General features: G+C 38.9%; 1 protein-coding gene across 3 annotated transcripts in view; it reads right to left on the bottom strand.

Annotated features, from left to right (window-relative positions):
* VGLL4 (vestigial like family member 4) overlaps positions 1-19,269 on the bottom strand; it is a 74,086-nt gene that overhangs the window by 38,707 nt on the left and 16,110 nt on the right. For 2 of the 3 annotated variants that reach the window (XM_006917626.3, XM_025050699.1), the window contains exon 2: positions 1,075-1,264. In XM_006917626.3, coding sequence (XP_006917688.1) covers positions 1,075-1,264 — 190 coding nt within the window. Of the gene's footprint in view, positions 1-1,074; positions 1,265-4,528; positions 4,611-19,269 lie in introns of all 3 variants that reach the window. The other variant, XM_025050698.1, reaches the window with a different exon arrangement.

Below are 19,269 nucleotides of genomic sequence, written 5' to 3' on the forward strand. Positions count from 1 at the left end.
GCCACCTCTAACTGCGCAAGGTCCCCTCCACCAATGAGGAAACAGGAACTCTTCAAGCCTCACATCCCTGCCAGAACCAGCAGCATCCTCGGAAGTCAGAACCGGGGAAGCTGAGCATCTTCAATAATTACATAATATTAATTCATTCATGGGAAGCGGGGGGTAGTACCTGGATACACACAGAGACTCTTTCCAATAACCAGAGGTACCTCCCCGCCTCTGCCAACACCCCAGACTCTGATCATACCACCTGGTTACACAATTGCCAGAGCAGACTCTCTCAGCAGCTGGCTGGGTATCTCCCAATTCCTGACAACGTGTGAAAAAGCACCACCCCACTCCCTTCACGAGGCACGTGTATGTCAGAAGAGAGTGCAAAGGGGAAGCTGTTTTCCAAATATAAACGTGATAATGTTGCACAGATTCAGACAGCTTTCGTTTCAACCCCTTCATTTCACAAATAAGGAAACTGAGGCCCAGAGTTACAGCAACACATGTCATAATTGTTATTGCCGAGTGTTAGTGACAGATCAAGGACTAGCACCCAGCTCTCCTGGCCCCAAGACTGGTTCTCCAATGGCTACAACAGGCTCACACACCAGATTTGATGGACAGCACCTCATCATAAATACAAAACGCCATCACTCCCATTTTGGGAAGGTCTCAAGTTTATATCGTGAACACACACAGTGAGAATACTTTCTAGTGTGTATTTACAATTCTAGACTTTCAAGCAAAATATTTTACCGAAGTTTACTCAGATGATAACCTTCCCTTTATGTTCCTAGTATATAAAGACATTCACCAAAGGCTGATTCTCCTAACAACCATCAGTGGTACAAGCAAGAAAAGGTAATGTTTTGGACAACCAACCCAAAAAGCTCTAAGGGAACATTAATGTCCAGGGGGAAAACACGCGAACGATCATACAAGTAAGCCAGAAGGAAATAAGAGGTCTCTTCGTGAGTCATTAAAATCGGTTTAATACCCACTCCAGGCAGATGAGCACCATTCATCACTTCACTGTTGATACAAAGTTGCAAGAGAGACAGCATTCAAAACCAGAGAACTTACAGATGAGGGTTGAAGATGCGACTTATCTTGGAAGCATGGTCATTTTCACAGTCCAGGTCGTCATCCCCTTGTTCCATGCTGAACTTCCTCTTGCTGGGGCTGATGGGTGGGGGGCCTGTGCGGTGACTGGTGAGGGCAGATGCCACAGGGATGGTCTGCATCCTGGGTTCTCCCCTGAGAGCAGCTTCACCTATGAAAGAAAAATGATGTAGTCACCAAGCAGGAGAAATGTCCCCACCTCAGCCTCTGGCTCTCCCCGCCCTAGCAAAACTACTCCCAGTGGAAAGTTTTTGGCAACGTAACACGCTGCCTGCCATTCTCAGAACGCAGTCCGAGCATACGGTGAGCTGCCAAGCATGAGACATTTTACATAAATGTGGTTTTTTAACACAATAACTCTTTTTCCCCCCAGTTTTATTGAGATTTAACTGACATATAACATTATGTAAGTTTAAGGTGTACAACGTGTTGATTTGGTACACTTATATACTGCAAAACCTTTACCACCATAGAGTTAGCCAACACCTCCATTACCTCACGTAATTACTATTTCTTCAAAAACTCTTTAGGGTAGAGTTTAAAATTAAAAGTTGCAATAAAGTAACACAGGGAAAAAATATTGACCATAAACTATCTCAAAAGTTAATTTAAAACATGAAATGTCTCTTGATTTATGGGTATTTGACTCCATACCTATAAGAGAATGACCTAACACAGGGTTCATTAGAACAACCATGCCAAACTCACTTTTCTTGCTTGTTACATTTTTATTATATTTTTGGTATGCTGTCTTCTTTTTTTTTGAGAATGAGGAAAATTTATTGGTTAATAATTCATATCTGCACAAAAAGTTAAAAGAAATAAAAATGCATTGTTTATTGGGAAATTTTATTCTTAGAGGACACTAAAAATGGCATGTTAAAAATGATTATCAACAGTCTGCATAAAATTTATCATGAGCTTAATACACAGGTACAGTTCTCAAAACATTCTTCAAAGTCAGACACTCAAATTAGAGTTCACATTTTGATCTTATTCAACATCTTGATGCTTTTCATTCCCTTTTTTAAAAGGCTTTGTGCTAGGTGATAACTTGGTGCCTCGTGAATAAAAAATAAGTATAACCCTTTATATGCTTATATAATACAGGTTATATACGATCTAAATTTATAAACAAGAGTAATAACTACTTTAAGAGAAAACGTTTAAGTTTTCTAAGTCATAGGAGGGTAGGGGGATCTAAATTTTTCACAAAGAATAACCCTTTTGTTGTGCTATTCGTCTTGGTCTCTAAGGCCTGACCAATTTTGTTTCCACTTGGTCACAATTTGAGAGTGATATCAGGGTAAAGTCAAGTTCATCCGAGGCCTTGTGGTACCTAAGAAAGGGAATCTTTGTTTGCCACCGCTCATTTTCATATCACCACAGATGTGTGGGCAGTTTTAACAGTCGTTTACTTCATACACGTATGACAAATACGATTTTGTGAGGGAAAGGAGTGAGGAAAAAACCTTCTGACTGTTTACCAGGAAAAATAAAAAATTTGCCAATTTAGTCACCAACATATAAACTAGCAAATATACAGTGACCCATAATACACCTCCAATAAGGATTTCTTTTAGGGATTTTGGCCCCAGTGCAAACTGGAACTTTCCACTTTAAATGAGATACCTTAAACAGGCCTTATGCTGGCCTACTACACTCAGAAATTCAGTAGGATTTTGGCTGACCTCTACTTTCAATTTAGTAATTTTTTGTTTAAACAAATGAACAAGCAAATAAAACACTGCTAATATTTACACCTTGATAGGTTAGAAAATATTCTTTCTAAATATGCCCCTCATTCTTACATTTGCCTCCTCCACAGGGAGGACAGAAGGAATTTCCAGTGCAAAGTGTCAAGTAGCCCAGCTAACTTTTGGAGAAGCCCTGATGATACCCCCAAGAACTCAGCCACTGCAAATCAAACCTCGTCAACCCAGCAGAGCCACCAGGCCCTCCACCCAGTGTTTCTCCACATCTCTGGCAGGACTAGTAGGGTGAGGAGTACTCAGACTCTGTGTGGACCCCTGGGCTTTGGAAGCCATTTCATCAGTTGCCAGATGTGTGTCAACAGCAGTTGCCATGGAAAACCACCACCACAGCAACAAATTCAAATCACTCCAAAAAAAGGAAGAGTCACTTAACACAGCATACAGTGTTACGTGAAAAGCAAAACTCTTGGGGTAAGAACAACATTCCTGCACCACTCCCCAATATCCATTTAGTGTAAGTTCTTGGGCTTGTTTGCATTTCAAGTTCATCAAATTGATGCACTGCTTATCTTTAAGACTGAATCACTGATGTCTAACATACAAAGAAGAAAATCCACAGGAATCCTTTAGAAACACTGGAGATTCCTAACCTGGGGTATAATGGACCCATAGGGGAACCACAGGTGGTCCTCCCTTAGGGGCCATGACGTAACTACCAGATCCTCTAGAGATGATAGGACACGCATGCTGCTGCCGCTGGAAGGGGCCTGTACACACAGATTCCCTCAAGCATACTTTGGGTTTTGCTGCCTTAGTTCAATATTACGAAAGTAATAATTTCTTAGTAAATGTTGGGTGCTTGCTTGATCAGTTGTAAGGCTGTGGATCACAGAATCAGATCACTAATTATAAAGGCTGAAGGAATAAGAAATCTGTGCCCCGAACACGGAGAGACCTACTTGGGGTCACACAGTTAAAAGGTTAACCGTAGGAAAGAATCCATGCCCCCTGCCTATCAGACTAACACCCCCTCTTCTTAAACACGGTGCAAGGCCCACATATTGCTTAGAGCAAAGAAACTATGGGTAGAAGGAAAAGAATCCACAATTTGAAGGGCAGACACAGGTCTGGTCTGCCAAATGCCTTCATTCATCTTTGGGCTTCCACCCTTAAGGACCATCGCCCAACACTTGTATTGTAGAGCAGAATTTCTTGTTATTGTGTATGTAGCAAAGGAGGATTAAAATTATTTTTAGTAAAACAGAGAACATTTTTTCTGGCGTCAAGACACTTGCAGGACACTCTCCCTTTATTTAGGACTGGGCAAAAACGAGCACACGCTTCTCCTCTAAGGCCTCTATACAATGAAGGGATGGACTAGCTAATATTGAAGATTCCTTCAACCCTTGCAATCCAATTTACGATCCACAGTCCTATAAATAAGTGATCAAGTAACCAACCAACATTTACTAAGAAATTATTACTTGTATAATATTAAACTAAGGTAGCAAAATATGTACCTCGGATTTTAAAAAAGAAAAGGTCCATCCACGGTAAAATAAACTTGAAAATCACGAGATTAAACAATTCCACAGGCGTTTCTTAACTGCAGGCCTTCTAATGCACATGCCAGTCTCCAAGATAGAAACAGAGCAGAGCTACTTTCAATCACTCCCCCAATCCCCACTCTTCGCACACACCTCTGTAAACTCAGTCTTCCAAGGCACCGGTCTGAGTATGTCAATCCATCCTAATCTCAAACATCTGGGGGCTCACCAATCACTGATAAAAAAAAATAAAAAAAAAAAAGACTATCAAGACTGCTACTGTATTCAGAACCAACACGTGGTCCCAACTACCTTTATGGTCTGTGTTCCTAGTATTCCCTCTTTTTAATCTCTGAAAATTCAGCCCTAAAAGTTAAACTAGACTAGTCACCATTCCAGAGAGAACACACAGTCCAACCTCAAGATCTTTACTCAGCTTCTTCCCCTAATCTTCTTGTATTTAAATCTTTTGCATCCTGCAAAAGCCACTTAAAATGCCACCTCCTTCAGGTTGTTTTCCTTGATTCTTCAATCTCAAAGTCATCTCTTCTTCCTCTGAACACCCATAGAAATTTATCGCTATGGTACTTCCCTTCCTGCTTTGTTCTGTAATCCTTGAAGCAGGGAATATTTTATTCATTTTATATACTTGAGAGCGTGGAGCACAATACTTTCCACACATAGATGGTCAGTAAATACTGACTGAATAAATGAAGCAGGGCAACAAGGTGCCCAGGTCATAGAGTTTTAGGGTATGTTAAAGATAAAGATGCCATAGAATAAAAAATTTTAAAAGATCTATTTAAGAATATATTTACATAAAGACTCTTACAACTCAACGATAAAATGATAACCCAATATAAAAATAGGAAAGGATCTGAACATTTTTCCAAAGATATATACAAATGGCCAATAAGCACATGGAAAGGTGTCCAATGCCACTAGCCATCAGAGTAACAAAGATTAAAACCACAGTAAGTTACCACTTCGCACCCACTATAATCAAAAAACAGACAATAACAAATGCTGATGAGGATATAGAGAAGTTGAAACCCTCATGCATTGCTGGTATGAATGTAAAATGGTGCCATTGCTGAGGAACAGTCTGGCAATTCCTCAAAAGTTAAACACAGTTACCATATGACCCAGCAATTCCACTCCTAGGTACATAGCCAAGAGAAATGAAAACATATTTTCACACAAAAACTTAAATATGACTGTTCATTACAGCATTATTCATTATAGCCAAAAACCAAATGTCTATCACCTAATGAATGGATACCAAATGTGAATATATCCATTCGATAAAATATTATCCAGCCATAAAAAGGAATTAAATACTAATCATGCTACAGCATGGATGAACCTAGAAAACAGTATGCCAAGTGAAAGAAGCCAGACACAAAAGTCCATATATTTCTGATTCCATTTAGATGAAATGTCCAGAATAGGCAAATCCAAAAAGATAAAAAGTAGATCAGTGATTGCTAGGAGCTGGGAGAAGGGGGAATGGAAAGTGACTGCTAATCAGCACAGGGTTTCATTTGGGGGATGATGAAAATGTTCTAAAATTGATTGTGGTGAAGGTTACACAACTCTGTGAATATACTAAAAACCACTGATGTGCATACTTTAAATGGGTGAATTGTCTGGTATGTGACTTATACCTTATTAAAGTTGTTAATATCCCCCCAAATAAGAATATATTTGTAAGTAGACCCCAGTATTATTAGATCCTTTTCTCTCAGGTTTTTCACACTTAACCAAGCATCCATTAATTTTCCCTGAAAAGAAACATTTTGTTATTATAGCCATATCTCTCTACTATGTCTCAGTTCAGATAAGCTCCAGCTCAGCTTTTAATCAGACTGAGTTTGAGTGCCTGTTATATGCTGAAGGCTGTACGAAGTACTGTCAGAAAAACAAATGATGACACTTATACAAGCAGAGGAGGGAAAAAATACATACCAGAAGGAACTTATTTTGGGGGTATAAAAGACTTTTTTTTTTGTACTACTGGGTATTTTAAATTTCAAAATGGTTTGCTAATTGGAAAAGGAGAAAAGATTATCTTTCTTTTTCAAGAATAAACAGGAGAAGGGAGATTTGAACTGAACTGAACCCAGTATTTTAAGTTTCTCAAGCTGGCTTAACTACAATTGTCAATTTAATTTTTTTTTTTAATTTGCAAAAGGAGTTTAATTTTTAATATGTTTGGGCTTTTTATCTATGAAGAAAAATGAATAGATGCAAAAAATTACTTAACTTCCGTTTTTAGTCATGATGGAAGTTCCAATATATGGACCAAAATATTTCTTAACTATTTCTTCCAATTAAAGATGAGAAAAGATTTGGCCCAGGATTTCACAAGACTCAGCAGATATTAATTGCAATGAAAAAAAATTAAGAGAGAGAAACAAAAAAGAAAATCATTTAGCTTTATGATGTGCCATATAATGATTTTGGTGAAATATAAGAAATATCTTTTTAAGTCAGAATGGAGAGGAGAGTCAAGACCCAGGAATATATAAGCCTAGTTTCAGAACCCTGTTATTACAATATTTCAACAATTCTAAGACTATGTATTTCCAACATTTTATTACAGCTGAGGCTGAAGTTTGTCGTACAGTCAAATAGGCAGGATTATTGCTTAGAAGGATGTGAAACAACCCTTCATCTTAGACAGGATGCAACATGGAATCTAACTGGAGGGCCTTCCAAACAGTACTCAGCTGTTCTTCATTTGTAAATTTAAGTGGTTCAATTAGATCATCTTGAAGGCCTAACTTTGGCTTTAAGAGTCTACACTCTACATAATGTTGTCTTATTTTAATTGCTGATTGAGAAATACTAAACTTTTACAGGACACTTTACATGGTACGAGAAAAAAACTGATTCAACTAATTTGACAAGTATTGTCGACCAATAATTTACCTTGTCACTGAAGGAGATTTAATTAAAACTCAAGTACACTTCTAATTCTCAGTGTTCCAGCTTCGTTCATTTATTCAAATACTACAAGAAAGTTGTAGTTAGTCAATTGAAACCAGAGATGAATATAATCTGGTCCACAAAATACGAGTTTGACTTTCATACAACTAACTGAATGATCAAAGCCAAGACCTTCAACATGGAGATGAGGCAAGTGATTTAGTTTCAGGGAGATTAATGGATTCAAGGGAAAAGCAGCAACACCAGCATTAGAAACTGGGTCCTTCAACTGCCCATCACAGCACCAACTCTGTGGGCCAACTGCCAGACAGGGATTTGTGACTGCATTTAAGACTGTGGCATGACTCAAGAGAAATTAATCAAAATAATGGCATTTGTTGTCATTTTATGAAGGTTAGTCAAACAGTGTAAAGCTGAAATGCCAATACTTGTGTTCATGGAAAAGGGGAAGGTACAACTATGCTAAAACGTATCCTGCTAAAACTTTTAAGGATAGGTTTTTCACAAAAATCTCTAGGTAGCCCAACAGAGTTTTCTGCCACAATTTAAATCTTTGCTGTGGCCAAGACTTTACGTTCTGTTCCCCTCCCCACCCCTTTTATCATGTCTGAACCTAAAGCAAAGAAGTAAAACCACAGATGCCCCTACGCCAGCCACTTGGCTATGTGGATGTCTCCTGTCTGACCACAGTCCACGGCGAGCCGACTGACATCACCCTACTGGCAAGAGAGCACCCTGATAAAATAACTGCACTCTAACATTTCACAACCCAGCTCGCCTCTCACAAACTCATGACCATGCAGGGCAGAAGCCCCGGCAGCCAAGGCTTATTCATTTTCTTTCAAATAATACTTCTTTGTCTCACGGACTAGCAGCTGGGGAGAAGACTGTGAAGTCAACCTCTTTCAAACAGTTCAACTCGTGGCTATCCCCATTCTAGTTAACTTTTTCTTTCTTTCTTTTTTCTTTTCTTCTTTTTTTTTTTTTAAGAGGGCTGTTAGGCAAGACGATGAAACCCAGGCGAGCCAGCAGAGATAAAAGATGTGACGTACTGTCTGCCAACAGTACAAGGACTGCACAAGATTCTACAACTCAGGGATGGAGCCCACTTTCCCATCACCCCTTGAGGTGCAACACAAATGCCTTTCCCGCTGTTCCTCTCAGGTAGCCTCAGACTAATAGCTCTAAACTTGCAGAGCCCGATCTTATATCTGAAGGCCAAACTCTCAGCTAAAGGTCACTAAGGTCCGCTCAGCCAGGCGGGGGAGGCTATGCCATGTCCTGAGCACTGACTGAGCTTGGTTTGAGCAGATCAGATCTCGTGTTTTCATTAGAGCAACAATGAGATTATAGAGAAAAAAAATCCTGCAACTCTGGAGGTCGCTGCCAGATCAAAACCTGCCAAGGAGGGGAGGAGACCAATGGGCTGGCACTGAAAGAAAGTGGACTTCTTGACTCAGTACCAGGAAAAGTGTAGAGATTCATGCTGTGCCTCAAGGTGAAGGAACACACAGGAAAGACACGGGCTCATTCTGAAAAGCACAGGTGAAGGGGAGGGGTCCCTGGAGACCAGGTGGGGGTCTCATCCAGATTGAGACTCAGTATGTCCAGGTGGCGCCTGTTCCCAGACATGCCCCAAGGGTGGATGATGTTGACAGTCCCTAATGGTTTTAAATATCTGTAATTCTATAGCGGCAAGAAGGGAAAGGGTAATAAAATAATCCCAAAGAAATGGTAGTAAGATGTCTATAATTCTCAATATCCATTCTAAATATACACTAGAACGTTTTAAAAAGTTGAATAGAAAGGTTAATCTGAATATCAAAAAGTACTGAAAATATTTTAAAGTAAATTAAAAATTGTTATTCACATCCACATATTATTCATTTAATTAGCAAGTTCTACATTATTTAAAATAAATTTGCATTTAGGGTTTTAAAAAGTTCTTAAAATCTCACTTACTATATTGAATTTATAACTACACTGTATCTTCATAGATTATGTAACACTAACCTGGATGAAATTATCACAAAGTAAGAGGACTCAAATTAATGTCTTACTATACATCATCCTAGCTTAAAGAAAAATTCAGGTACCTAACAGTGACATAATAAGGCTGACGATTATCAGATCTCAGTGTTAGGTTTGGTTCTGGTTTTGTAAATCGTGACTGGGATTCAAAAAGATCAAATGCCTGTCCATGTCCTCAGTTTCCTGAGCCAGATCTAATAACCACACCGTTTACTCTTGGTCCTCCGACCACAGACTGCGGCTATGGCTGTAATATGGGGTACAGAGGGTTCTGAGTAAATCAGGGATGAAAGCTCTGCTTTTACTGTACTGGTGCAGGTGGAAGGACTGTGTCTGCTTGGATATTATTATCGGACAATGTAGCTCATGTCCTCACAATCCCCATCTGGGGCCCCAGCACTGACACAAGACCTGTGAATCCGAAGAAGATAACATCAAGCAGATAACATCAGTTCAAGAAGCTTTAATGCCAAGTGCACAGAGCTCTCCTTAATAAAAAAGACACTTTAAGCCTGCCATAAAAGCTTCACTACATTTACTTGCAAATCTACTTTTGTAACATGTTATTGTTAATAAGGAGGAGGAGAACTATGAAAGCGAAGTGTCTGCAGATGCAACTGGAATCAGGCACTTTGCTAGGGGCTCAATTTCCTCTCAGGGTGTAGCTTATTATAAATGTTTAGAAGGAATTGCTGAATGAGGGTTGTTCTAACCTCTTCAACATTGGGGACACCTCCCGTGGGACTCCACTTGTCAACTAAATAGAGGAATTAGGCTGAGGCGGAATGGTATCACCTTTTCAAAACGTGAGTTAAAAACATCCAAAGAAATTCTCTTTAAGCCCTTTGGCGTGTAACAGGTTGAACATCTAAGGTAACATGGTAGTATCTGCATCTTCAAAATCTTCTTTAATTAAAGGGAATTCTGGAGAGTATGACTAGGCCAGGGGCCCTGAGAGGGCTGGGCCTTAAAATCGGCCACTGACCACTGGAGAATGAAAGAAAAAGACAACTTTTGGGAATGGGAGGAGTGACTGGAAAATTAAACTTTCCTTCCCCTGATCTCCCATAACATTCTGAACCTCTAGAAGGAACTTACTACAGCTTGTGCACCCAAAGCGTTTCCTCATGTCCTGCTACTCTTTGTGACACCTTGTGTGTGGCCGGTGTGCCCTGTAAGGCAGGGGGCATCGTTTCTGCACCCCTGACCACAGCAGCCCAGTGCAGAGGACCAGGGCAGGAAGTGGGCTTTGCAACCACAAAAAGGTGTGATCTTGGCAAAGTCTCTTCATTTCTCTTGAGCCTCTATTTCTTCACCTACCTCGAGGGATTTTTGTGAGAATCAATGAAAACTTACATTAAGTTCCCAGAACAGGCCATTTTTTATTATACTGTTTGTTGAATTCCATCAGTTGATAAGACTCCCATTTAGAGGATGAAATGAATAGAAGCAAAGGGAACTTCTCCAAATGTCTCGCCCACTATTCAGGAAAGTTCCTCTCCTCTAATAAACTTAGCACATATAGAGTTTCCACCAACTAATCTAAAAGACATAGTGCCAAAGAGCATGGGTCAGTGAGCAGTCCAAATCTGTTCCACTGGGAGTGAGCAAGGTGATCTTGGGGCTGCTACCTGACTTCCTATGACTGTTTCCACATGTGTGAAAATTCGCACAGAGGCCTTGAACTAGTTCAAGGACTAAACAAAAAACTTGGCACCGTGCCCAGTGCTTGCTAAACCCATGACCCCTCTTCCCCATATATACATTCTCAATTCATTTGCTTGCTTCCATTCACCTTTTTCTCAACTAGAATGTTTTTGGAAGTCCCCTGGCCAATTTGTATTCATCTCTGACATTCAAATCCCAATCCAAAGACATCCTGCTGCAGCTTTTGATACCTTCTAGCTGGGCTGAACTGCATGGCAGAGTCCTAGTGACATTCTAACATTGACCACACCCAGCTCAAAAACTACAGATTCCGGAGCAAGACTAACATGTTTGCTGTGGTCTCTCAAAAGATAAACAGGTAATCTTGTTTTCTGTAACATATTCTAGACCAGACTCTAAGGAATAAGATGAGGCTCCTCGGAACCAATTCAAATTCTTACACAAACTGGCATATGGACTGCTGTAGGTCATGTCCAGGACAACCTATTTCAAATATGAAATCTCATTATCGGCTCCAAAGCCTTGACAGTAGGAGTTGGCAGGTAACTAGAACATGACAAATATTCTAAGTCAAAGATCTCAGAAAGTCATTCCGCTGTCCCATAAAGATGCATTAACTTATTACTTATCGTTGCTAAATATGCTGGTTTCAGAAGCACCAGAGTGAATTTTCCAAGGATTAAATTAGGACAGAAAGTTCAAAGACTCCACAACACTGGGAGAGTGAAAGCTGCATTAAGAAGTCAGGCATGCACATAATTCAAATACCTAATAACCACGAAGACTGGTAAAATGAGCAATTTAAAGTAAGACTTTGCAAACTGTATCACTGAAAGAGCTAAGTCCCTAAGGAAATAATTTTATTTTTCCCAACTTTTCATTTCAAAAAAAATGTTTTAAGCTATTGGAAAGCAGAATGAACAGACAGTGAACATCCCATTCCCTTCACCTTGCTTTCAGTTTTTAAAATAACCTGTAGACATGGTATTTCACCCCTAACTACTTCAACAAGTGTCTTCTAAGAGCAAGACATTCTCCTTCATAGTCACAATGCCATTATGACATCCAAGAAACTTAAAGTTGACATACTGTCATTAATATCCAATCCATATTCAAATTTCCCCAACTGAACTATTTCTTTGGGGGGGAGGGGGAGCGCATCCAGGATCCAATCAAGAATCACATACTGCTCAGTGTAGTTGTCAGTTGTCATGTCTCTTTATTTTCTTTTCTATAAAGGAACTTTTTCTTCTGTCTTTTTTTTTCCTTTGTCTGACACTGATATTTTTAAATAATCCAGACCAATTAGCTATCCTACAATTTTTGGTGGTCTGGTCATCTCATGATTAGACATGAGCTGAGCATTTCTGGCAAGAACACTACAGAGGTGATACTCAGTGCATCGCATCAGGTGAAATCGGGAGCCGCTTCATCCCACTGCTGCTGAAGTAAGCTTGATTACTTGGCTAAAATGGTGCCCACAGACTTCTCTAGTATAAAAAAGTAACCTTTTCTCTTTTACTGTCATAATTTGGGGGTACGCACCTTGTCATTATCACTCAATCTCTTGCTCATTTATTAAACATCATTTATTCGCTATGGAAGAGACAAGAGCTAAGCTAGATGAAACAGGGCACCCCTGATTACAAATCGGTACAGTATGATTTGGGAAACATTTTTATATTAAAGATGGTTAAAAGAAAAACATAAGAAAACCCGCAATATAATCAGGCCCTAGCTTATACTCTTCCCGGAATATAGGAGGTGCTCAATAAATATTTGAATAAATTGACCTGAATGGTTCAGGCAAATAAAAACTATTGACAGTAACTGACCATCCTTCCAGTTCTTCTCACCTTGGGCTGATAGTCTTCCAACATGGTCACCCAGCCTCCCATCACAAGAGATTAAAGTACCTGATAGACTGGGCTGCTGGAGTAAATCTAAAACTTTTCAACCTGGTAGGCAGTCTAGACCTCCACAGTCCATCCCTTCAGCCTTACTTCTCTCTTTCCAGGTTTCACACCCCTCCCAAACTCCACTGCTCAAGCTGTGTCCACTCATGCTGGGAATGCTCTTCTGCCTCCCCTCCCATCTATCTAAAGCATCTGCTCACTTTCAGGTCTGGGCTACAGTGTAAGTCCTACCTTCATCCTTGGCAAGTCAGCATTCCTTGGTCTTCACTATCTTAAAATATTTATAAGCCTTACTGTCTGCATCATGCAGTGTCTCTTAATCATGTTACCTAGCTGCAGCACTATTTACCAACATTTTGACAAAGTTGGTAAGCCATCAGGCCACTTCATGGACCTGGGGTTCCAGGGGCACACCCTCGTCTATTTTCTTTGCTCTGAAAGTTGCTGCCAACCCTTCTTCTCAAGACAGTCCTCATCTCAAAAGAATAATTAAGAGGAACTAGTAACTCTGACAAATCATCCAAGAAACTGACACACAGAGCTTTTATTTTGAAGGCTAATTGTTAACTGTTTAATATAATCCTATCTAAGGAAGGTATGAGGCTTAGGACTAGCGGAAGAAATAGGTTCTCTCAAAAGCATTTTAATAACTGGTATGTTTGCAGGAATTAAGAAAAACAAAAAGATGTTTGATATCTGGTTACTTGCCTAAAGGAACTTTAGCTCTTGTAGGAGTGATAAGTCATGGAGATAAGTAACTAAAGGGAAGAACATGATAAATGTCAAAATAAAAGAGGTGGCTCTTTAAATGGGTGAATTATCTGGCATGTGAATCACATCTCAATAAAGCTGTTAAACAACAACAAAAAATCACTGAGGACCACGAAGAGGTTTTGCTTATATAGGTTATATCTATCTATAATTACCATATTAGGAATAAAAAAATTAAAAAGGAGATAATGTTCAAATTTTTGAAGATAAAGATAAACTCAATACATTAAAAAAAGAGAGAGAGAAGCTTATGGACAGTTTGTAGGAAAAACGCACAGATTATAGCTGTAAAAGTCAGGAGTGGGATTTGAAAAATAGGTAGGATTTGGACACTTAGAAATAGTGGATATGGGCATTCCAGGTGGGGACAAGTGTATGAATAAGTAGAGAGAGCAAGAACAACTTTGTGTGTGTGTGCGAGATCAATCTAACTGAAACAAAGGGCTAGCAGTAAAGAGTTAGGTTAAACAGATAGATGGGTTGGTCAGATAATAAAGGGCTTTGAACGCAGGCCGACCATTTAGACTTGATGTGATAGGCAGCTGATAGGGAGCCATTATAAGTGTTGACACAACTAAAGCAAAACTTCAGAAAAGGTGGTCTAAGGACACTATGCTGGATGACTTCTTGGATGGACACACCAGAACAGGGGAGGGGCAAGGACAATATTGCATGAGTAAGGTGGGGAGAGAAGGGTGTCAAAATGTTCACATCTGTGAGGCTGGAGAAGAGGCAAGTCTAAGAGACTTTTAAGGAACTGGAAACATGTTTCAGCTAGTAGGGTCACCTGACCTTTTCAAAACAGGCCATTATTCTCATCTTCCCAATAATTTTCTCAATACTCATACCGATCTTTTTTTCTTCTTTATAAATTGAGAAACTCTGCGAATTGAAAAAGCCAGAAAGCTATACTTTTTTTCTAGCTTATCAATATGCAAGAGGGAAAATAAAAATTGAGTTGCTATATAGTTCCATATTTTAAATTCTACAAGTTAATCTGACAGTCTAATTAGCCTTCTACATCTACATTTTCATTACTGTCCGTTGACATTTTTAATATTCTAATAAGATTATTTTCATTGTTGGAGAAAAAATTCAGTATACCAAAACTCATTTTCTTTAAATAAAATAATACAGATGGCCTATTGTTTTAGTGGCATGGGTTGCGCTAAGAGCTTCCAGTTACCTATGATTAATCAACATGCATTCAATAGATATTCCCTGGTAACACCTCAGTTATGAAGAATATAGAACATCTCAAGTAATGATGCATATTTATAGAAGAAAAATTCTGAACAGTGATTTAAAACACTCAAATGAAATCTACCCTATGTTAAAATAAACCAATTCTAAAAAATTATAACATGACATCTTTCATTAAATTGGTGCCAAGCTAATGCGCAGTTTTGTTGGTTTTCTTTTTTTCACAGTATGTAGTATATTTTGGAGTCCTTTTATGGACACATTTTATTCAATAATTGTAGTTTACATAAGATATTATTAAAAGATGTTTGCAACCCCCAAGCAAAAACTAAGAGACTACTGGAAGTGAAGCCTAAAAACATACTGACTAGCTTGAAAGAGTATTATAATATTTATTGCAGATGTACTGGAGAGGCAAACAGCTAATTTCATATATGCATAAGAACATTTAATATATTAAGAATAACATCTTATTTCATATTAAGAAAAATGGCATTGCAATGGTATGCAGCATTAATCACAGAATATGAGTTGCTTTTTCAAGAAGCTATTGCAGAGTTGTTCCACAAATTTAATATTATTTGGAAATCTTAATATCTTCGTGCAAAAGAAGTTCCTATCCAACCAGGAACTTCTGTATCCTTACCAAGTTCCAAGAAAAGAGACTGTTAAATAATAAACTAAAAGGTCATAAAATGTAATCTGAAAACGAATACTCCACTAGCATGTAGAATTTGGTATGTTTCCAAAACACAATACATCCCCTATGATGCAGAGAAGTTTTAAAGGCCAATGTGAAGGTGGGTTCCCCAAATGAAATTTAAACAATTTAAAATGTTGAGGGAGGGGTATGTTGCTTCCATTTTATTTCTACTTCTCTCTATCCTGTCTACCCCCACCTTTCTTTTTTAAGTTTACATTATCCAGTGAGCAAATTTTATCAATGAGCAGCCAGAAAGGGCTAACTCCCTTTGGTATATTTACTTAAGATATGAAGGTCAAACAACCATTGTGCTCATAAAAGTTGTGGCCGTTTTGGGGCCTACTTCAGGTCTCTCCTTACTTCCAAGTGACTCATTATAAAGCAAAAGAAAGAGGAAAATTGAGTTGATCAAAGGCTGGGCTGTCATTAAGTGAAAATGATCGAAGATGAAAGGCTTACCCTCCACTTCAAAGGTACAGCTGAGCTGGGGTGAGCTGACAGCAAGTCGCTGGCTCTGAGATGCAGCCTGCAATGTAATGGACTAGACTGCCTTCCTAGAGCCATTTATGCTCATTACGCAAAGCAGAAATGCAAGGACAAATACAAATTCAAATGTTTGCCTCCTAGATGTAAAGGAATAGGTAACCTAAAACATAAAGTGACAAACATCACTTCTGCACTTGCAAAACTGAAAATGAAAAACTTTAATGAGGTTCAAAGACTGCTGAAAAAGTTGGCATCACTGAAACAATGTATAATTATATTTAAACATAGTTTTTCCTAATGCCCTTAGGTATGTAATGAAATATATCTTCATTTTGAGAGAGCTTGGATGTAGCAATGTCTCGTTTCCCCAGCAGTCTAATGCAGGATACTTAGTGTTTTGAGGCAGAGGGACCTCCAGATTTGCTTGAGGCTTTGGGGAGAGTAGAGCAAAGAGCCAGGATGGAGCTAGGGAGGAAGAGTGGGAAAACCAAGTCCTTTATGATTCTGCAATGGTCCCCTCATCCCACCCTGCCAATCCCTGTTCCCCACCCTTCTATCCATACATGGTACAGACAGAAGCTCCTTTAGCAGTAAAGATTTTACATTATAAGGGGCCCTGAAGCCATTTAGTCTAATCTCCTTCCTCAAATAGACTCCTTGAAATGACTATAAAAAGGGATAAATGTACACTCAGCACCATCCCCTTTAATACATGAAATGACCTTACCTATAGAGTTTTAACCACACTAGAGGCTTTTCAGAGAATTTACAGAGATTCTTACACACATGCGCACACGCACACATAATTTACTGTTAGTAATGGACATGCAAAAGAAGCAAAGGGGAGGGGGCCACCGTCTCTGCCGGAAATACTCAGGATAACAAGTAACATTTAAGAGTACTGACTTGGTGCTGTGAGATGTTCCAAAAGCTTTGTATACACGAATTTGTTTTATCCTAATTACCTGAAGTCTCATTTTACAGAGGGCGAAACAGAGACCAAAAGTGGTTCCTAATCAAGCTAACAACACTTTGCAAAGTATTTTCATGTAAGGAAATAGACACAAGTGCAACTTTGCAAAGAACTGAATGAACAGATTAACAGTAACAAACAATATTCCCTACTTCAAATCTCCAAATTTTACAAAAGCTTTATTGAGATCCATTAAAAAAATATATAATACCACACTATTAACAGATTGCAAAATCTGTATGTGTTCTGCAAACCTTTTTTTTTTAAACCATGCTGACAATGACTGTTAAAACTGCTCCCATGCTAGAATGCTCTTAAATTAACACAAGATCAATGGGAATTCGACTTATGAAGAAATACGGCAAAAAAGCAAACATTTTAATTTGGGGTCTACTGTATTAACTTCTAGAAATTAAATGATGAGTGGTTTGCAACCACTGACATTTATATTTCACTATTAGTTCTCTAGGATCCTTGTTCTCTGTGCCATTAACTTTTAGGGTCTAGCTCTTTGTCAGTCTCACTTCAACCATGCTTTCTAGGGATTACAAATCTGTAATTCCACAGCACATTATGGCACAAGCCCAGTCAAGTCAGAGAGACAGATGTGAGCTCATGTAATAGAGAGGTTTCCATCTGTTGCACTGAAAACTGAGGCCTGAAAGACTCCTGGCATTTTCTTACATTCATTCATGGCTGTTCAGGTTTGAGAAGACTCATTTACTTAAGCACTTGATATTTTAAGAAATATCTTAAACAGCTAATGTTTCAACCTTTCTTGCCAAAGGTGAATGGACATTCATTGAAGATTCTCACATTAGACCTATTATGGATGGAAAAGGTGGCTCAAAACACAGAGGTGATAATCTCAGATGGAGAAAGTGACATCAACTCATATATATCCAAATCCTAACTTCCACACATAATCAAGTTACACCACTAAGACAGCAGATTATCTATTGGGATATTGTCAAGGCATTACAGAAAGGATCTATGAGTAGAAGCAGTATAGGATCTTATTTTAGTACAGGGTTTAAAATGGGTGTTGTATATTAAAGAGAAATTATGTTTATCTCAGGATTTTCTCTAAGTTGCTGGTGCTGAATATTTCTATGACTATCCAGGTAAGACTGAGTGCAAAGTAGTCCTGAAAATCTGGGAATAAATTAACTTTTGTTCAAGTCTGATCATGACCTAACAAACTCCTATTTAAAGCAAAAGTGGTTCTCAGTTTATTTTCATCAATCTGTGGAAATTTTCCCTATTGTTTCTCATTCAACGGCTCTTATTCACCACTTAGCACAGCGCTTTTCAAAGTGTGGTTCCTGGACCAATGATATCAGAATCACCTGAGATGCTTATTTAAAATGCATATTCCTAGGCCCAACTCCGATCCTAATGAAAAAGTTGTACAGGTACCCTAAAAAGCTGTAATTTTAGCATGCTTCTCAAGAGGTTCCAGGCATGCTAGCATGCATCTTCTCCTGTGCCTCTTCCACTTTCAAAATTGGATCAATCCTATGATAAACTAATACTATAATCAATCAAACATTTCCAACTGCCTAAGGAGCATTTTGGGAAGGTTCCAGGTATGCTAGCATGCATCTTCTCTTGTGCCTCTTCCACTTTCAGAATTGGATCAATCCTATGATCAACCAATACTATAATCAAACATTTCCAACTGCCTAAGGAGCATTTTGGCACTGATACAGTGAAATGGGGCACTGATGGCTGTATCTGCATGATCAAGTCAGGAAATGCCTGAAGAACCACATTCAGAAAGCAAGACAGGCTGTCCTGGTTACCTCTAGCCAACAGTAACATGTAAAATAGCTAAAGATGGCCTTTAGAAGAGCTCACCTCTCTTTTCAAACAATGATAGATTTCACTAATCTTTTTAAATGTTCACCGCTGTAATGGTCAGAATCTTAGTTAAGCGACCCCCAGAGATTCCCCATATAGAAAATGGGCATACCATCTGCCGCCTTATATTCTCTACAATGCGTACACTGCTATAGACTTCCAATGGGTCTACTGTGAAGTAAAACAACTCATCCTCCTAAAAAGTTTTGAATTGGGCCCCAAAATTAATAAAAGCCTTGCAGAGTCCAAGACCACCAATTTGTAAATTTCTCAGTCTAGAAAAATGAGAGGGGCAAGGAGGGGGACAAAAATAAACTTCTACTTTAAC

This window comes from Pteropus alecto, unplaced genomic scaffold (assembly GCF_000325575.1).
Source record: "Pteropus alecto unplaced genomic scaffold, ASM32557v1 scaffold75, whole genome shotgun sequence".
Classification (NCBI taxonomy): domain Eukaryota; kingdom Metazoa; phylum Chordata; class Mammalia; order Chiroptera; family Pteropodidae; genus Pteropus; species Pteropus alecto.